Here is a 20,787-nt window from a genome sequence, read left to right on the forward strand (position 1 = left end):
TGATTGCCATCTATATTGCAGTCACATAGTCCCAGAAGTATAGATATTTTCTAGCAATCTGCAGACAAGGTGTTCTTTTGAAACAATATTAGATGGGGCAGAACAGGAAGGGTTTCCTGCCATTACTTTTGAAGAAGCCTGATTCTGTAGACTAATTTGGACAACTACTGCCCAGTCTCAAACCTGCCTTTTTCAGGCAAGTGGTTAGAGTGAGTCATGACCTCTTCCAAGGTGGTCTTGGAAGAGGCCAATTACTTGGCTCCATTTCTATCCAGTTTCAGGTTTGCTCTTTGGATGGAAACAGCCTAGGTTGTCTAGTGCTAGAGAATGGAGGTGGGCGGAGGGAGATGACTCTATTAGTTCTCCTGAACTTCTCAACACCTATGAATACCATCAATAATTGTATCCTGGATCACCTGTCTGGGTTGGTTTGAGGAACCACTGTTTTACAGTAGTTTCTGTCCTTCCTTGATGGGAGTTTTAAGAAGGGTGGTGCTGGGGTAATTCTCTACCCTCATGGTCATAGGCTTAAGATGTTCCACAGATGTAGACGCAGGCCCCAAATACCTAAAAGAGTGCCTCCTTCCCTACAGACCCTCTTGTGCGCTAAGACTGATGGAGGGTGTCCTCTTGGTTGCTCCATCACTCTCAGAAGCTCAGCAGGTGATCACCTGGAAGAGAGCATTCTCTGTGGCAGCCCCTAGGTTGTGAAACTCCCTTCCCACAAGAAGCACCTGGCACCTTTAATGTGGTCTATGTCGGGCCACCTTTGAAGTCAGCTTGGAAACTTCAGCTAGTTCTCAATAGGGTCAAGAGAATCTGATTGTCCCAGCAGTTGCTGTGGTCCACTTCTTGGGGGCCACATCTGCCACCTCTGGGCAGCCCCTCCCCCCATGCTACCTCTTGGCAAATAGGAGGCACTGCTGGTCTCCTCCAACCCCCAGGGAGGAAATGGCAGAGGCTGCCCTCTGGGATCTCCTGGGCTCTGCACCCACCCAGGTAGATTCAAAGTAGGCCCATCCCCCCTACCCAGCCTCATGACGGCCTTTGAATCCCACTTCAACCATCAGTAAAAGTTGCTTTGATTCCTCACCTCACCCCACCCCTTGTTCCCAATTTAGATCTTCACTCCCCACTTGTTCCTAATGTAGATCGTCACTCACTCCTTCTTCACTGTTGAGGTGAGCAGACAAAAGTGCCAAAATGCCTTGGGCTAGCCCTGCTAGGACCTGAAATACTAGGGTTCAAATCCCTACTTGGCCATGAATCTCATGTGTGATGTTAGGCTAGTCACCAGCTCTCAGGCCAACTCATCTCCCATTGTGGGTGGGGCATCCACCAAGCTCCGCACAATCTAAATGTGCTGACATCACTACCATAAGGAATACCAAACTGCTGTCAGAACAAATAACCTCCTTAGCAGCCAGCCCTGCCTGTGTACTTGCTCTGTGAGCCTGCTTGGCTGTGACTGACCTGCTCCACCTTCATGGCATCCTCCAGGGATTTCTACATTTGGATGGATAGCCTTGCCAATGTTTATTCATGTGTCTGACTTCCCCACAACCTTATAACTAGAAACGGCTTGTTTTCAAAGGCAGCTTTCAGGCGGCAAGAGCTATATAATGCAATTCAATAGTTTGTCCATTTCAGAAAGTGACCCAAAATAGATACAGTGAATTAACAAGACATCAAAGCATATTATAATACTTTGTCTAATGATGAGAACTGAAAAGGCTCAGTAAAGGAAATCAGCACTCGTAAGGCCATGAGGCTGGAGCAGGGGGACTGTTTCCATTTCTTCTGCTAGAACCCTGGGCAATCAAGGGACTTTTATTCAGTGTTAATGACAACAGCTAGTGCCTATTCTAGGACCAAAAAAGGAAACAGCATTGCCCAGAAATGAAGTGTTGCATTTATTAAAAGTCTTTAGAGGGGAGACTCATCTCCCTTGCTGTGTCTCTTGGTAGATCAGCAAGTACTGATTAGTGGGTGGAAGATAGCCAGCTCCCCTCCTTTACCTGCTAATGGTGCTGTTCTGCTATTCTGAAAATAGTACTTTGCAATTCCTCAAAGATCTACTGCTTAGTTAATCAACATAAACATTGCTTTCTCCTCGCGGTGGCAGCTGGACACCCAACCTTGAAAAAATGAATTACAGTGGCTCATGACCAACTCTTCATTCATCTGCCCCTTAAGAGCTAATGACACATGTATTACGACAGTCTCTTCAGCTACATCTCCAAACACACCATCACAAAAGCTATGGCTGGCAGTGAGGTAGCACTGGCTTCCCCGCTGCTGCATTTGAGTCTGCTTTCATTTTCTGTTTGTCCAGGGCAGGCACTTGATTTATTTTTGCTGTTGACAATGGCTACCGCTCTAAATGCTGCAGTTGCTGAGGTTCAAAAATAGTCACAGACTTGGTTAAGTTCACAATTCTTTTTCTTATTCGAAAGAACAGAAGCTTCTCTGAAGCTACAATCTCCACATCCCCCTTTTTACAAGGCTTATAATAACACAACATTCCTATCCCCTGTATAAGGGATACCCTAATGTCCTTCCAGTTCTGCAGGACTACAACTTCCATAATCCCTGATCATCGGTGATGCTAACTTGTGCAGATGAAGTCTAACAACATTTATATCTCTGTCATATAGCATCAGATCACCTTTGTAAACAAACCACTCTTCCTAAGCTTTTCCTGACCCCATTTCTTATACATATTTCTTCATACCAGGGCTGAAAATTCTTTTTTTTCTACCTCAGCATTCTTATCCCAGATATAGTGCTTCCACTCTCTGATAACTCCACATGCCTATAAAACACTCAAGGATTAAGATTTCAGAAGCTCAGGAAATGGGCATGAGCCAATTCGAAACAGCTTCTCTCTTTCCTCTTATGATACAGGTTTGCCTTTCATAAAATCATGTCGCAGATTACATTTGTGAGCGTTATTCTTGAGTAAAGAAATGGTGTTTCTCTACACTTTAATTATATCTCACTGAAATATCACATAGCATATCAATTATCTCAAGCAGATAAAAGTACAAAATCTTACTTATTTTCTTGAGGACTAGAAACCTGGTCTAGAGAAAAAATACAATAAGAATGCTGTTTTAATTGCATACAGCTTAGAAGTTTAACAAGTAAACAGTGATCTTTTCCTGGTCTGTACTTGTGACTGACCCAAAAGGCAAAAAAATAAGCTGCCCAATTTCTCCCTATCAAAGTAACTCCATTGCAGGAAAAAGTTCACCTGCTAAATGTCAAACTCTGTGTTAAATGCACAGAAGCAAACAGAAAACAAAGAGTAGTAAACCTAAGCAGTTGGTCATTTTAGAGCTGAACCTCAAGAGGTTCACCTTATGCTCCTTTTGAAACTTCCTTCTCCATCTTACAAAAACATAGCTGGATTAATTTGCAGTCAGGAGTTTGAATGCCTTTGCCTCCCAACAATAGCTAGAAAAAGCTGGCAGTGCAACAGAATCCTTATCAGCATCTCTGCTGGAATAATTTCATTAGTGAGATAACTTTTTGCAGCAGTGTTGTTCAAAAGGCTGGGCCTAAGCTATCAAAATCCCAGAGATCGCAATGCAACATTTCATATAGATGTTAATAAAGTATCACAGATGCTGGAGCGAAGGAAACACCAACACAACATTTCAGATTGTTTCTTCTGATGAAAAACTGACATGTGCAAAACAGTATGGAATACAGGACCCTTTTATGGAAAGCGACTGTGTTTTATAGAAGAGTGAGCCTCAGCTGTGACGCCAAAAGAAATTGAAGCAAAAATAGAAAGTGACCACATTCAAAACACATTATAAGAAACACGAGTATTAGAGGTGAGTGCAATCCTCTGCAGTATGCATGTTTAACTTAATGGGCAAGAAGGCCTACTGAGCTTACTTCCTTGTAGTAAGTTTTTACCTAGGCTTTCCCTGATTAATATGATCTGACCCTTTACTCATTTTTATGTGCTTTTATAATATTATTATAAATGCGGGTTTTGTTGCATTGTTGTTTTCTTACTATTTTTTTAAAAATATTAAGCTGTATATAAATACATACACAATGCTTAGACAAGGTTTAGTAAGTTTAATAAGGCTACACACATTCAATAGGAAATAAGATCCACAGAGCTCTGTGAGCCTTACTTTTGAGTAAAAAGTCGTCATGGAATGTTACTTGAGATATTGCAGCTGAAAGTGTATAAAAACTTAAAGCGCTGTCCCATGAGTTGCTATGCTGTGCTAGTAGCAATCTTACTCTGTCCTACCCCCAAGGGTCCAGGATCTGGCACAAGGGGATTTGCTTTAGATATGAATTTCATCACAAACTTTGTTTTCTTTAGGTATGTTTTCAAAATTAACAGTGACTGAACAGGGCAAGTCTATGTCATGGCTGATGGATAAGGCTTTGGGACTACACAATCAACAGCTGTTTGTAACTTCCGAAAACCTACAGAAACCTTCTTATATGTGCATATGGCCCCTAACTGGATCAGGGTAGCTTCTCTAAAAAGAATTCAAACAAAGGATAAGTGAAGGGGGGGATTAATTCACGCGTTGCAGCAGAAATGTAAAGAACTGAATTCAAGATTGGAAAAATGAGAAACTGAGAGATCCTTCCATCCCTTCCACCCACCATTTACAGCAGTTTATATAACAAGTTCAAAAATGGATGATATTTGTAGAATCGGGCTTACAAAAGGCACAAGCCCCTACTATCCATGCATTAATCCGCTATAAACATTTATTCAAAATGATTTGCACCAAAATCTACCCATAAGAATAAAATGTAACAAAATTCTAAAGATTTGTTCATGTTTTTAATATAAAATTTCTCAGTTGGGAGCAGGGGAGAAGAATAGATTTTTTAGATCTGTTGCAGAATCCAGAGCCTAGACTTTACTTGATAGTGCTGAACAAAGTATTTCATGACATCCTTAATTTGGGGGGAGGGGAGGTTATCCTCACAAAAGCTTTGAATCTGAATGGCAGCATTTATGGAAATTGGGGAGAGGGGAGTATGTGTGAGAAAGAAAACTTTCATCGCATCAATAAAGGTCAATCCCTGTCTTGTACTTTCTTATTTCAGCATATGAGTTTTCCCTTGGTGATTGGGAGGAAATGGAGTGTGTGTTGCTGAGAGGGGGGTGTTAATAACCAAAGCACTGGGGAAATGGATGCAGATGCCATCTGGCTTTCGCAGATGGGTCTGTACTGTGGGTCTTGTATCCTGCAGTTTATCTCACCATCTTTCCTCACGGAGGAATTTGAAGCAGAGAAAGACACAGAGACTACAACGGCAAATAGTGTGCTTTCTTCACATATCAAACAGTCCCCACTGACACCCACAAGAGTTGCATTGTCTTACACTATCTCATTTTATCATTCTTTCTGCTAGACTATTTTTTAAAAAAATTAAAGCTATAGGTGGGGATGCAAGCTAGAATGTTGCTCCCTCTGAAAATTCTCTGCACACAGGAAGCAAGCCCAGCTGCCTCCTTGACATGCTGTATTTCCAAGTGCAAGCAAACCTTCGTCCCCCAACCTGCAAAATGCAAACCAGAAAATGTTTTATCCCATAATTATGCCCACTGTGCAAAAATAGCTCTCTGATCAGAATGTTTCACTTAAATTGCAATCCGCTATACACTCGCAAGATAGGAAGTCCCACTGAACTCAACAAGACTTGCTTTTAAGTAGACGCACATAGAATTACATTGTAAAAGTGCTGATGAATAGGATGATGAATGCAGACCTACTATGATGAAGTGCCAGAATGATGGTTTATTTACAAATTACTGGCTATAGAACTCTATATAAAAAAAATGTGGTAACTGACTATATTATAAGCAATGATTAAATAATATTTAAATATTTTCATCAGTTTTGTGGTAGGTGGACTCAATCCACTCAATTCAATGGAGTCTGTCTTTGCATGCAGAAGATGTAAACACCAACATATTCTCTAGACATGGGCATCTAGAAACTGCCCATGGCCCACAAGTAGAACTGTAAAACTAAACCTTCTTATCATTGCATAGGGACTGAATTATGAGCACATCTCATTGAAAAATAGCATGCTATTTATAGTGCCCAGCATCATAGTCCCATTATTTAAGCCTTTACAGCTGCCACATTTCAAATACTTGTAAAGATCTTTTGACTCTCATGTCTCTAAAGGATTATTGCAAAGTTGGAAAAAAGAACATAAAAGGGCATTTAAAATTAGCAAAGAAGTTAGTTATCTTCTTTATGTATCTCTCTGTATACTTTTAATAGAATATATATATATATATATATATATATATATATATATATATATATTCTATTAATGGTTCATTGTTCTTTAATGATTTCCCCCTGTGTTTTTAGCTGTTCTTATTTTGTCTGTAAGCCCCCTTAAGTCCCCTGTTAGGGAAAAAGGTGGGAAGGAAAGAAAGAAGGAAAGAAAAGCTACCCAACCCTATGAGAAAGGCTAAAGCGTTTTGCAGCTTTTTCTTTGGGGGGGGGAGATAACTGGGGGAGCCAAAAGGTACAAAATGAATGAAAGAGTTGATTGAGAGAAACACTAGCACTCTGGCTAAGCCAATGAAATTGACTGGGACTGTGAATCTTGAACTATGTCCAGGGAAGACAAAAGAAAATATTTGGCCACATGATGTATACTTAAATTGTAGAAGTTGCTGCCACAAGAAGTAATGATGGCCACTAACTGAGATAACTTTTAAAAAAAGAAAAAGAAAGAAATGGTTCTCCAGAAAGAGCTGCAATTTCCAAAGTAGTTTAACAATCCATCTTTCTTTCCCAGGGAACTCAGGGAATTGTATCTCTGTGAGGGGGTCTCCTACCAACTCTCGGCAGCCTTAATGAACAATGGTTCCCAGGATTCTTTGGGAGAAGCCATGGATTTAAAAATGTTTGATAATGCTTTAAATGAAAAGTGCAGATGGGGCCTGGTATTCATAGGCATAAATACTGCATAGTGCCTCTGATACCAGAGATTGTGCACAGATATCATGGCTATCTGTTCAACTTTGGTGATTTCTAGGAAGACTAGAGGGGAAATGGATTGGCTCTTAGTGTTCCCCATTTCTCAAAAACAATTAGTCATTTGTTCATTCTGATTATACAATATATATAGCTGAGGGAGCAAAACAGAATGAGAGATACATATATACACCAGCTGCACAAGCGATAATACCTGGTTAAATTCTACATCTACTATTTCAGATGTTTTATTGCTGAAAATTAAATCTACAAGTTCCAGGAATAACGGGGTGGTTTATATGAGAGAAAAAATACAATCAGGATAGAATTTAACTCGTGAATGGCATACTTCACGATAACAATCACTCTGGCTGGGATACAGACTTCGTTATAAATGCAAATGCACTATAAAGCATACATTTATTTTCATGATGATTAAATTATGGCTAATTGTGACTCATTAACCATCAGCATACAAGGAACCTGGGTTTGCCAAATGAATATTTTTATGAGGCAGAAATACATTTTAGATTACAATAAATTTTAGGCACTTGGATCATTTTAATTTCTACCTCATGAAGCAGCATCAACCACACTAGGCAAAATGAATTAACTGAGCCTCACATTAAACCAAAGTCCTGGGCCTGGAAAGGAAGACTTCATTTACAATATAACAGAATGAATCTTGGCTATTAATGATGACTCATAATGAAGCAATGACTTATATGCATTAAAAGGCCATCACAACTATATGGGCCTCAAACCACCTTCATTTTGTCTTACATGATGTAAAAACAGTACTTTCCAATGGAGTCAGTTCTGAGAGTCTGCCAGTCATTTCATATATGCAAATTAGATTCTGTCCATGTTATCACATACAAAGGCATGTTCCATAAAGCTAAAAAGAAATGCATATTTGCTCCTACAAGATGCAGAGATGGGCACCAACTTGGATGGCTTTCAATGAGGATTAGACAAATTCAAGGAGGTGAAGTCTACTTAGCCATAATGGCTATGCTCTACCATCTGAATACCAGTTGCTGGAAATCAAAAGTGGGGAGAGTGTGAATGTGCTCAAGTCATACTTGTTGGCTTCCCAAAGACCCCTGGTTGGCCACTGTGAGAACAGCATGCTTAACTAGATGAGCCATTGGTTTGATCCAGCAAGGCTCTTCTTATGCCCTTCAGTTCCTTATTCTTACTGTCAGTGGTCTCTATAGCCTCCCCTGCTTATATCTCTACCTTTAAACTCTAATAACTTTGCACCTCCAGTTCCACCACCTTTAGCTATCTGAAAGTCTCCTGCTTCATCATAAGACTCTGTCCTTCCAGCGGCATCTTCCAGAACAAACTGCATGATGCCATAATCCTCACTCCTCAAAGAAAACCTTTTCAGTGATATCTTTAGTCTAACCACAAGCCCCTTTGCTGTCCTGTAACCAAGCCTAGGTACCAACCAAGCCTCTGTGTCCACACTGTTGCTTATCTTTTCCTTATTGACCCCTGGCTCCACTTCCCTTCCACAAGTAAAATTTCTGCTAAAAATCACACCGTTGGCTACAAATATATATACTACATACGTACCTACAATATTACATATGAGAAGAAAGGTTGTGGATGCTTCCTAACATATTTTTGCCATCAAACCTCTCAAATAATACCAACTGATACCCCAAATGGGGGCAGGGATTGTCTTTAATGTGTTGGAAACAGTGGATCACTGTTTTAGAATTCTTTCATATTTAGACAATGGTCGCTCAAAACTATCCTTAAAAGGAAGAACAAAGTTCACAGGACTATGGATATCATTATAAAGGCAAGAACTACATCCCCTCATCTGAACACATTTGGCTTCTCTCCACATTCCAAGATTATTTTGTTGATAAAAAGGCATAACCTTTCTGAAGTGGGGAGGGGGATCCTATATATATATTTCAGTCTAAAAATATTAGCTAACCATGGAAGCATGCCAATATAACCACACTAGGGACTGAAAAGTTCTCAGAGCGATATATATGGAAGAATAAACTTGTGAGCTATTTGTGGAACAACTGGATGAACTTGCTATGATACTAGATTGCTAGGTTTTCTATTATACCTGATTTGCACTTTAGATGAAGAGGCAAGCAGTCATTTTGAGAGGACAATAGATCAAACAAATGTACAATTAACATGGCAGATTTCTAACTTACAGTTGCCTCCTCCTCATAGGATCTTTAAAATTAAACATTGACCTATAAACTTGAAGTGTTAATTTGATTGAGGACCATTTTGTTTTATTCCACCAGCACTTTACAGATAATTCTCTCTATATCTATGTGCTTCTATTTGAAGGATCTCTAAGGAATGGTGGTGGTGACTTTTCCTTATTGGTGGAGCCTCTTTTTCAATAAGGGTTTGCCCCAAATAAAATCACAATAGGCTGCCACTAGCCAAGCTAAACTTCCTGACATGCCTCAGCTATGCTGTACAGCTGCTTGGGAACTTTCTATTCTCTACAGCCAAGGATTCCTCTCTTCAGCCTAGTGCTAGGGGGAAATCAAAAGGAAGGCATATGGGGTTTATGTTCCTTAAGCCCAGAAATGTCATACCTTATGCATCCTTGTGGAATGCTCTCCCCAGGGAGGTTTGACTGGTGCCTTCATCATACACCTTTAGGTGCCAGGCAAAAATGTTTCTCTTCAACCAGGTCTTTGGCTGATTGAAATGTTAACAGCATATGCAGAGTGCATTGTAGAGGAGAAATTCTGAGGGACAGCATCTGTGGCCACCTAACTGGATTGTTGCAAGCGACAAAGACTAAGGCTGAGTACTTATTACCAGTGTAAAGTGCAGCTAGGTCATTCTTTTTCTCAGTTCAGTTTGAAATTGCTCGGGGGGGCACTGTCTGCAGCCCCCTCTTACTATTATTATATTATGCATTTTGTGTTATAAACCACCCTGTGGTCGCTTGATGAAGGGTGGTATATAAATTAAATAAACTATAATAATAGCAACACAGGAGAGATATGAATTGTGGCTAACACTGTGTGTGCACTGCTATCTACAGCAGTAGTGGGATCACATTGTATGCAGAATACACAGCCTAAGAGCAAAGCCTTATTTTTTTATGTGAATCTGAGATCAGTAAAATCTGTACTCATTTCAGAGATACTGTTTTGCGCAGTACTGTAGTGAGATAATCACCAGCTAAAATGTCAATGGTCTATATGGCCAATCCGTTTGTTTGTTTGTTTGTTTGTTTGTTTTCAGACTAGATTCATCTCTCCAATGACTCTGCACATACATTGTAAAAGACCGAGCCAGTTCTGCCTCAATGACCTTTATGGGAAAAGGGTTATGCTAGGAATGTGGAATGAAAAGAAACACCCAAGACATTGCTTTTTCAGGAGGTGCGCAAAGTCCTTGATACTTTAGATGACACATCGGAATATAGAGGATCATCACATGGGGGGGGTGTGTGTGTATGTGTGTGTGTGTGTGTGTAGAACGGAAAAAATCCAGTGGAACACAAAGAATGCTACATAATTCAAGTTGCAGTGAAATGAATGAATAACTGCAGACTGCAGAATAACTATACTGTATTTTTAACATTGTATTTTTAAATCATTGTAGCACTCCTTGGGACCCCCATGGTGAAAGACTGGCAATTAATCTAACTAATAGTAGCAACAGCAATAATCAATTACCAAGATCGTCAATGTTTCCATGGCATGAACCTCACTCCATCCCAAAAAATAAACACACATACAAATAACAATTTGGGTAAGTAACTTATTACACTAGCTGTAACATGTTAACCATATGAAATTATAAGATACAATTGCACAGCACCCGGAAACTGCTTCTCCATATCAAGGTTACTGTGAAATAATACCATAATACCAAAATTACACCTCTGCCATTATAAATATTAGCTACGTATAGACTTGATTGTGCATGCAGTTGCTTATGTTTAAATGGCTACAACTGCAAGAAGTTCATAAACGAACAGTAGCTGTCAAATGCAATCACAGCCCCAGTGCCAATGCTCTTGCAGTCAAAAAGCCACCAGTTGGCACAGATGAGCCATTCTCACCTTCTGCTCTCATCCACCATCTACCACCATCTAGTCTACTTATTGCTGTGCCACTTGCTGGTACCAGAGCACTGGCCTACATTGCTGGGCTGTGCAGTGTATTGGATTGGCTCCTTTCATGAGTTGACCTGCCCAAGTCATAAGATTGCACATGTTAGAGTAGTCTTTCCAAGTGATCTGACACACTTCGCCATTTTTAATAGCTCCTAGGAGCAGGCCATTGCTATCATTCGACCATGGAGGCGGAAAGCCATCTGTGATAACACTATTTCCAGTCATTGCCCTTGAAATACTACAAAGCTGTAGGCCGCAGCCAGGCAGAACTAGGCAAAGTGCATTGACTTTGTTTTCCTGCGCATGACACCAGCGTTGCAGCTATGGCTGAACCACAGGGGCCCATGTATAGGGCCCCACAATGTAAAGGGCCCCCAAATGACTGTCCAGAGTGTGTGGGCAGTGGCAAACAGGACTGAGATCTGTACCTGGGTTGGTATGGACATCCTGGGGCCCATTAAGGCTAATACTGGTGGCAATCACATCTTTTCTTTCTTATTATTTCTTTTTTTAAAAAAATCAAACTCAGGTGGCCAGGAACAAGAATGGTTACAAATGTTCATTTTATATTTTTTACTTTTGAAATATGCATATTCTTTTCTGAAACAAAATGGTCTCATTCCCAGTGAAGCTTATTCCCAAAATTGTTGCATGAAGGTATTAGAAACAAACTTTATTTTATTCCTACAGCCACTAATGGTGCCGTGAACTGAGTGAGTTTAACATGCTCAGAGTATTTTTATTTATTTTTAATCGGGGCTGGCAAACTGTTTTGTGGTTGTTCTTTTTGATCTAGCATATCAGGAATGCAGAAGCAATTGAGAAGTATGAATTAGCAGCGGGCATTGGGTAGAAGAGAAATGCTTGTTGGGTGCTTTGACAACTGACATAATACTCATTGCTGTTGCCATCTGAAAGGAGAGAAAGACTAGCAAGCCCAAGGTCTGAAATTGCCTACTGCACCACTGAACAGAGCAGGTCTCAAGGGGAAAGGATGTTCCACCCTCAGGAAGGTTCACCTGACACCTAAAATACTGGCTTATACTTAACACTGCAGTTCTGCTTACACAATAGACTTCTACTTATGTGATGGAACTTCCTGTTTCTCTCCCCTGCAGCCTCCTCTGCACCCTCAAAATCTGCTCCAGAGATCTGGGGGACCCCTCAGGAACATACTTAAGGGCTGCACAAGCAAAGAAAAGGAAGGGAAAGCCTTTGCTCACTCAGCATTCAATACAACTCACAGCCAGTGAGGCACCAGCCAAGAGATTTTCTTCTACCAGACTTTGAAGTATTTCCTATATATTTTTATTTCTGTTGTTTTATTTCTGTTTTTAGCACTGCCTGTCAACTGTTCTTCTCTTGTTGTTTTCTTTTGTTTGATGATGTATTGTAAACAACCCTGGTTTTTTTAAAAATCAAAGAGCAGTATTTTTTTTAAAAAAACACATACACAAATAAACATTTTTTAAAATTCCCCTAAGCTACTGACTGGGAACATAAGTTTGTTTTCTTTTAACTTAGCATTGACCTAATTTCCCACTAATTTAATCAGCTACGAATAACACTCACCATGAAGATGTTTGGGTTGGTGCTGAATACGGAAAATCTAGATTTATATCCATTCTGAAAGTTCAGTAAACACATTCAGGTTTCCTCAGCCATTGCACTATACCTTCATTAAGCTAACTTGCATTGATTTCTTAAATAAAGAATATCTCCTTCAGTCAAGAATGCCAATCTTTGGCTGACCAGGGATGGTATAGATTAGCAGCTGCCAAAAAATTGGGCTCACCTCCTGCTTTCTTCATACACAAATAACTTGAGTCAGCTCAGCAGGAACTGAAACAATAACCAGAGGGATAACATATGGAAGTCCCTAATAAGAAGCACATAAGAAAGTAAAACTGGGGGTGGGGGATACCCTAGAATATCAGACACCCAGGTGCAAGGCTAGTAAGTAGCTGCAGCAGACGAACAGCATAGCCTGGCATCTGTGATGGGATGCTCAGACAAAAGGAGTGCAGCTGAACTGAGAATGTTGTGCCCTTTAGGGACACAGGAAGTTGCCTTCTCCTGACTCAGACCATTGGTCCAACTAGCTCAGTATGGTCTACTCTACACTGACTGGCAGTAGCTCTCCAAGGGTTCAAACAAAAATTTTGGCTGAGATATGAGGAGCTGAACATTCTGCATGTGAGCATATACTCTACCACTGAGCTATGACTGTTCCCAGGATTGACTCCTGTGATTGACAACCTGGTATTCCCAGAACCAGAAGCATTATGGACTGTAACATTAGTGACCCACATCAAAACACTAACACTTCCCTTATATGTCCTGGTGGCAAAGGAAGCAGGGAGCTCAAGCCAGACTCCCACGGTTCCTGCTTTGAGCCCCACATTCCTATAGGTTGAAATAATTCTGATCCCACCCTGGCTTCAATGGGCTTAAATAGCCCACTGGTGCTATCACAGGAGAAAGATCAGCAGATTTCAAACATCATGCATATATAGAGACCTATGCAGTCTAGCATTGGCCCTGCACATATGAAAACATTTGGCCATTGTAATTCTGACATTTAGCAGTGATATAAAAGTGTGCTTGAGGCCCAAGTATTGAATGGTAGCAGCAAACACTGTGAACCAAGGTCAAAATTAACAATGCTACCATTAATGAGTCATTATCCTGCAATTGATAAGGTTGAAGAAGCTTGATTGGAGAAACTTGAATAGCTGATAGACAAAGCTATAAAGCCAGAGTTCATAATTTTTGACATGCTACTTTAAACCAACACTAGAGAATAAAATACAATAAAGATTTGCCTGGAAGCAATTAAACAAAAGTCTTACAGTAATCCAGATACATTCTTCCCTGTTACTGACAGGGAGTGGGGGGGCGGGATTTTAAAAAAATTGAAACACTAAATAAATACTTCTAAAATTTTGTTCATACCACTCACAAACTGCAAGCAGAGAACATATGTTTTCTCCTAAAACAACTATGTGGTGATTTTTTTGTTATTTTATAATGAGGATGGCATCTTAAAAGAGTGATGCAGCTGGCATTCTATTAAAAGACAGAGCTTACCCTCAAGGCACAAGTATCCTGGCATGCAAGTATCTTCAAATCTGGAAGAAAAGTCTATGCAATGTGCCATTTTCCAAAGTGAGGGTTTTCACTTAAGAACTCAGATGCAGGCAGGAAGCAGGCAGATAAAGGAAGGAAACAGCTTGGAAGAAATTTCATAACGATTGACTGACATATGGTTGTTGGTTTTTTGCCCAAATAACATCACACTGGGAATGAGGAACTCATGTAAACCCATACATAGTTGTCAACACATGTTATGAAGGGGTAGCTGAGAGAGTTGCTCATAGAAACCATGCTAGTGCGTGTTTTCATCTTCTTGTCTAGGCACTTTAAAAAAAAATCCTGTCTAAATTCTTAGAACATGGGGCTCCAAAGTGACGCTGGCCAGCTTTTTGTGTTCATGGAGCAGGAATCAAGCAGTGCTCAATCCCATCCCATTCACCCCCAGCTACAGGCCCAGGGCTAGAACTGCTCTCTGCAACATCCAAGAGATACCTAAGAGAAGTGCAGGTGTGCCCACTGGTTTGGGAGATTTGGGGTGATACTGGGGGGGTCATTCCAACTGCGCCCCTTGCTATTTTTCTACAAGGGAAAGAACTACCATCATTGGAAACCTCCTCTTGTCTTTCCCCTCACCTCACGAGGTGGGTTTGGTGTCCACTAACTAGACTTTGCACTACTTCCGCTGGGGTGCCCACCCATGGAAGCCCATCTCTGCCAATCAAGATGTCTCAGGACTATTCATTGTATTCTTTCAGGCATCTCAAATAGGCATGTTTTATTAACAAGGCTTTTGGATGATTAAAGAACTTTGTGCTGGCTTAGGCTCTGTTTATTTTAACTGACTGGTGCATTTCTTAATTCATGCTAAATCAAACTGGATTTAGTTTGGATTTATTTATTTTTTAATTGTACCACCACCAACCTCATGCTCATCTGTTGACCACCTTAAATTTCCTTTGAAAACATGGTGGGATATTATTTTAAATTAATAAATAGTCATTTGTAAATACAGAGTGTGATCCCATAAAAATGTATATTTTTCACTAAGCACAATGATAAATTATAAGGTGTGCACATTTTTTTGTTAAACTTTTGAAACCAGAGGAGGCTTTCCTTGTAGTTACAAGATGCAACACATAGCCGAGATTATTAAGATAAGCATTTTGTAACCTTTCAAAAATACAGAGAGAGTGCAATCGTTTGTCCTTTAGGAGCTATTCTACACTGTACACAGAATAAGATGGTAGAAATTTGGACAGCATGTTGGTGAGGGGACCGTGATTTTGAATGTTGCCCCCATGTAACAAGCTCTCTGCATCCTGTGAACTAGGACATCAGAGAGATGGCTACACAAAAGTGGGAATCTTTTCTATTTGTTTTACAAGAGGGTACTTAAAAAATAAGAGGGAGCATTCAAGCACATGACCTTCCCACTTGTGGTTCAGTTTAGTTCATTCTGCAGAATAAGTAGATTGACTCCAACTCTCTCCTCTTATATTCTTAGCTTCATCTTATCATATCAACAGCAATATCATATTTGTACTTTGTTATAAACTATGTGCTTTTAAAACATAAATGAAACCATCAAACCTTTACAGAGACCTACTATCACCACAAATATTCAGGCACGTCATGAGGTATTTCTAAAAAGAATTCCTTCTATCTACAGGAATTAAATGGCAAATGCAGAGGGAAGTGAAAGGTTACATCAAAACACTAATGTTAGCTGTGTATTCTTGGAAATCATACCAGAAAACTATTAAATGAACTGTATAATTGTGCTTTCCAATACATCAGACATTTCTGGAAGAGATTCAACAACGAAGCAGAACCAAACGTATGCAAAAATGTAGCGGTATAAGGAAAAAATATCGCCACAAAGCACCTAGCTTTAAAGTCATGCAGGATAATGGACACTGTGTACTTAGACTTTCAAAAAGCTTTTGATAAAATCTCTCACCAAAGACTCATCAGTAATCTTAGCAGTCGTGATATAAGAAAACAGCTCCTCTTGTGGATCAGTAGCTGACTAAGGAACGGAAGCAGAGAGCAGGAAAAAATGGACAGCTCTCCTGGTGGAGGGAGATAGAAAGTGGAGTCTCCCAAGGATCAGTATTTGGACCTGTGCTTTTTAACTTGTGCACATATGAACTAGGATTAGGGGTGAGCAGTGAGCTGGCCAGGTTTGCTGATGATACTAAACTGTTCATGGTCATTAAAACAAAAAGGGATCTCTTAAAAATTAAACTTGCAAATGCAATTCAATGTAAACAAGTGTAAAGGGATACTCATCATTGGGACAAAAGTCCTAATCTAACATATACACTAAGGGGGCTTGAGCTAGCAGTGAATGACTGAGAATGAGACCTCAAGGCCTCTGTGTGGATAGACTGATGAAGGTGTAGACCCAGTGTGTGGCAGCTGTGAACAAAAGTGAACCCTAGTCTAGGAACCATTAGGCAAGGAATTGAAAAGAAAGCTCCCAATTTCATAATGTCATTATAGAAATCAATGATGCAACCACACTTGGTATACTGTGTACAGTTTTGGTCACAACACCATGAAAAGGAGTTGGAAAAGGTTAGAAAAGGGCAACCAAAATGGCTGAGGGGTTACAGGACCTCCTCTATGAAAAAGGTTACAATATTTGAGGCTTTTTAGGGGTGTGGGGTTTGGGGGGGAGGAATTGAGTATGGGAAGATGTGACAGGTGTGTGTTGAATAATACACAGCATGGAGAAAGTGGACAGAGGAAAGTTTCTCTCCCTCTCTCATAATCTGAAAACCCAGGGCCACCCAGCGAAACTGAATGGTGGAAAATTCAAGGCAGACAAAAGTTAACTACCTCTTCACACAGTCCATAGTTGAAATTAGGGCAGTTGCTACTACAAGTTGTAGTAATGACTATCAACTCGGATGGGGATTGGAGGTAATGCCCCTCTGAATATCAGTGGGGGCACAGCTGGGGAGTCTCCTGCTCCCCAGTAGGCTTCCCATAGGCATCTTGCTGTTTATTGCAAGAACAGAATGCTGGACTACATGGGGCTTTGGTCTAATCCAGCAGGGCTCTTCTTATGTTCTTAAGGCAAAATTGCTTCTAAACCTTCATTTTGCCATGCTCTTTTGCTGTTTAATCTTTTGAGTGTTTCAGAAATGAAATAATGCTCTGCTTGTACCCACCATACCCCCTGTGTACATTCAGTGTTGCTTTACAAATTTGGAACCAAGTAATGTTGGATAATATTTTGCCTGTGTTTCCATACCTACTTGTGAACTATAACCAGTGCTTTTTTCTGGGGGGACACAAGGGGATGCATACCCCTAAACATTTTGTGAATCTTTGTACTTTTGTCCATTTACTGTATTTATTTTTACCGATTTGAACTATAAAATGGTGATTTTCTTGAGTCAAAATGAGAGTACCCCTAAACATTTAAAAAAAACAAACCACTGACTATAACTATGCATGGACATTTTCATTTATAAAGATTGTAACCAGTATCAGGTGCACTATTCAAAAAGCAGTTAGATAATTTAATGAATTTAAGCTGTCTTTCATGGATGTTATGCCCCCTCAGCTTGAATAGGAAAGTTATGTCAGGCACCCATGTTGGGAGAAATGTAAATTGCTGACCTGCGGTCACAGAATCTGCTATAACCTATACCTGGGAATAAGACAGAGCTGGGTGTACTGAAGACATTAAAATACGGCCTAGCCGTGCAATCCTACACATGATTACTCAGAAGTATGTTCAATGAAATTTACTTCCTAGTGCGTGGCTTCAGGATTACAGCCTTAGATATACAATAATAATAACTAGCTACATACCACAGGTGTTTCCTCTTTTAGTCTTTTTCTTTTTTGCATCAGAAATGTATTAAGATGTGGGGGGGGTTGGAAATAAAAGACTTAATATTTTAAATGCTATATAAGGTGCGGTGAGATCTTGCTCTTTTGACTTCAAGAAACTAATACGACAACCGCTCTGGAAGTTCTTCCCATGCAATATGTCTAAAGTCTACAAATTAAAAAATAACCTAAAACTGAAGAGATATTTCAGTACTTCTAGCAAAATGAATCCAATCTGCAAGGAATGATAAGTATACTTTTTGTAATCTTGAGCACTTTCACATATTCAAAGTATTTATAAGCTTCCACAGCAAACTGCTGTCATTTCATAGCATAAAAATGGATGATGAGTGAGTGGGATCATGGGTTTCCACATAACTCTTTCCACTATATACAACAAGCTCTTTTCACTATAAACAACACTGGAATAAACTTGATGTCAAACGGTTAAGCAGCTACACTTGAAAAACTGCTATCAAGTGTTTGTTACACAACATGGCTTTGCTCCCACACTATATTATACCAATTTCATTGGGGGGGGGGGAATCAAGAGCAAAAGCATTCCTAAGTGCCATATATCTATACAAACTCCAAGTCTCTTTCTCTCTCTTTCTACATATATATATATATATATATATATATATATATATATATATATATATTTAAAAGCATCCTACCTTTCTGTACACCAACATATTTGGGGATTCATCAGCCACCCCGTTGCTGCTCTGTCCATAATTATTTCCTTGTGCCATGTCTGAATGGTTTGGTCTGCTGGCAAGTCTTCTGCAGTGCAATTTGCCTCTGTTGAAAATGAAAGTGATCTCAGTTAGAGATTTTGGCGGGTCCCCTCCGGATGCTGACGATTAAGAGCTCTGACTTCCCAACAGAGCACTTCCAAGTGCCACTTTCACTCACCCCTGTGACCTTGCCCCAGTTGCTGCCTTGAGGGAAAGTAGCCGTTTCCCCTTGGCCACCAATTCATCCTTTTCCCCTCTGCCTATAAATAAGGCAACCCTACACTTTTCCAATGCTGTTTAGAGTATTTTAATTTTTTAAAGGCTACAGCAGTGTGCTAAGGAGAACCAAGGCGCTGCAGGCACCCTTCTAGCGAGCGCCAGTCCCTCGACTCCCGTCCAAAGCAGGCCACTTGGCCGCCACCTTTTGCTCCGGGAGTCAAGAAGCGAACAGCCTCCGGCTGCAGCCCTTCCTAATTGCTCGCTCGGAGGCGAAGCTCCTTCTGTGCCTCATTAAACGCAAACCAGCCAGCCCAGCACCGTTCCCTCTGCGACACGCAGGCGGGCACACACACACACGTGTCTGCTCGTCGAACATCCCCCCCCCCGCCGTGCGCGCATCTCTCTCTCCCCAGCAGGATCCATCCGGTGCCTACTCCCCCCCCCATGAAACAGTTGCTGGACTGGAGGGAGAGCTCAGTTGGTAGAGCACGAGACTCTGAATCTCAGGGTCGTGGGTTCGAGTCTCCAACGTGAAACACATCCCTGCATTGCAGCGGGTCGGACTAGATGACCCTGGGGGTCCCTCGCCACTCTACAATGCTACAGCGGCGAGAAGAGCCCGCGGTGCCTCACTCTGCGTGGAAGAATGCGACCCCGTTCAAAGATGGCAGAGACCTGAATAAAAATAAAAAGGACTGTTCCCCCCTCAGCTCTCCGGCCTCGGCGCCCCTGCCCTTCCCCGCCGGCGGGCGGATGGCTTCGCCCAGCAAATGGCAGGCGGGCTTGTTTTGCCCTGCAGTGAGGAGCCGAGGCTGGGCGCGTGATTTCAGCACCGCGGACAGCGCCTCCCGCGCCCCCGCGCCCGGCTCTACACACAACGCGGGCACGCGCGCGCACACAGCCCCCCACATTCCCTCGCTGGCCGCCGCCTTGGGCTCTTTACCTCCTGGGCCAAGGTCACACGCGGCGGCAGCGTCGCCTCTCTCCTCGTCGCCTGCCTGCCTGCCTGGCCCCCGAGGCGGTCTCTGTCAGCCGGCAGCGGACGGCCAAGAGCCAGGCTCGTTCATCACACAGACAAGGCGGGCGGCGCGGCTGCTCCAGGGGGCTGGGGCCGCCAGCGCTGCTCCACAGCTTGCGGCTCCCCCAGAGCTTCTGCAGCAGCAGCAGCAGCAGCCAGTCTCCCTCCCTGGAATGGAGCGAGGCCTCCGGTCACGTGGGGGAATGGAACGTCAATGGTGCTGCTGCTGCTCCGCCGCACAAGCTGCTTCCCCAGCAGCGGCTGCGCGCCTCTATCTCCCCAGCGGGAAGCGCGCGCGCGCGCGCTCTCACTAAGCGCCTACTAGCGCCTGCAATTGCCCGCGGGTCAGGCAATAACCTTGACGGGGACTTCGGCAGGATGAGGACCCAGAGAACGGGGCAAGGGGCGGGGGGGGGGGCGTAGAATTGTCTGCGTGATTTTAAAGCAGCCCAAGCTGCGAAGGCGCTGCAGCGGGAAAGGAGGTCGCTTTGCATCCATGGCGTGCGCTGCTCAGGCTGCTGAAACTTCAAGGCACGACTCCGATGCCTTTTCTTCAGTCCCCGAAATGTGTGGGGGGGGGACATCTCGCCTTTTGTTGTTGACATTCTGTGCATGCCCAGAGGCACTCCCGTTTCCTGTGGCTGCAGCAGCCCCACTAAGCTGTTGCCAAGCCTGGCACTGGGGAGGGGGGGGGAGTTCTTCAGTTCAATCTTGCACGTTGGCGCTTTACCCCAG

The 20,787-nt window shown here is 41.9% G+C and overlaps 1 protein-coding gene across 5 annotated transcripts in view; it reads right to left on the reverse strand.

The window, feature by feature from the left end:
• RGS7 (regulator of G protein signaling 7) overlaps positions 1 to 20,299 on the reverse strand; it is a 127,562-nt gene extending 107,263 nt beyond the window's left edge. For 2 of the 5 annotated variants that reach the window (XM_053382631.1, XM_053382630.1), the window contains exons 1-2: positions 19,978 to 20,298; positions 18,753 to 18,879 (exon numbers count right to left, since the gene is read on the reverse strand). In XM_053382631.1, coding sequence (XP_053238606.1) covers positions 18,753 to 18,830 — 78 coding nt within the window. In that variant the 5' untranslated portion in view covers positions 18,831 to 18,879; positions 19,978 to 20,298. Of the gene's footprint in view, positions 1 to 18,752; positions 18,880 to 19,667; positions 19,760 to 19,977 lie in introns of those variants that run through there. The other 3 variants (XM_053382628.1, XM_053382632.1, XM_053382629.1) reach the window with 3 other exon arrangements.
• Positions 20,300 to 20,787: the final 488 nt, after the last annotated feature.

The sequence above is a fragment of the Podarcis raffonei genome, chromosome 3, assembly GCF_027172205.1.
Source record: "Podarcis raffonei isolate rPodRaf1 chromosome 3, rPodRaf1.pri, whole genome shotgun sequence".
In the NCBI taxonomy this organism is placed as follows: domain Eukaryota; kingdom Metazoa; phylum Chordata; class Lepidosauria; order Squamata; family Lacertidae; genus Podarcis; species Podarcis raffonei.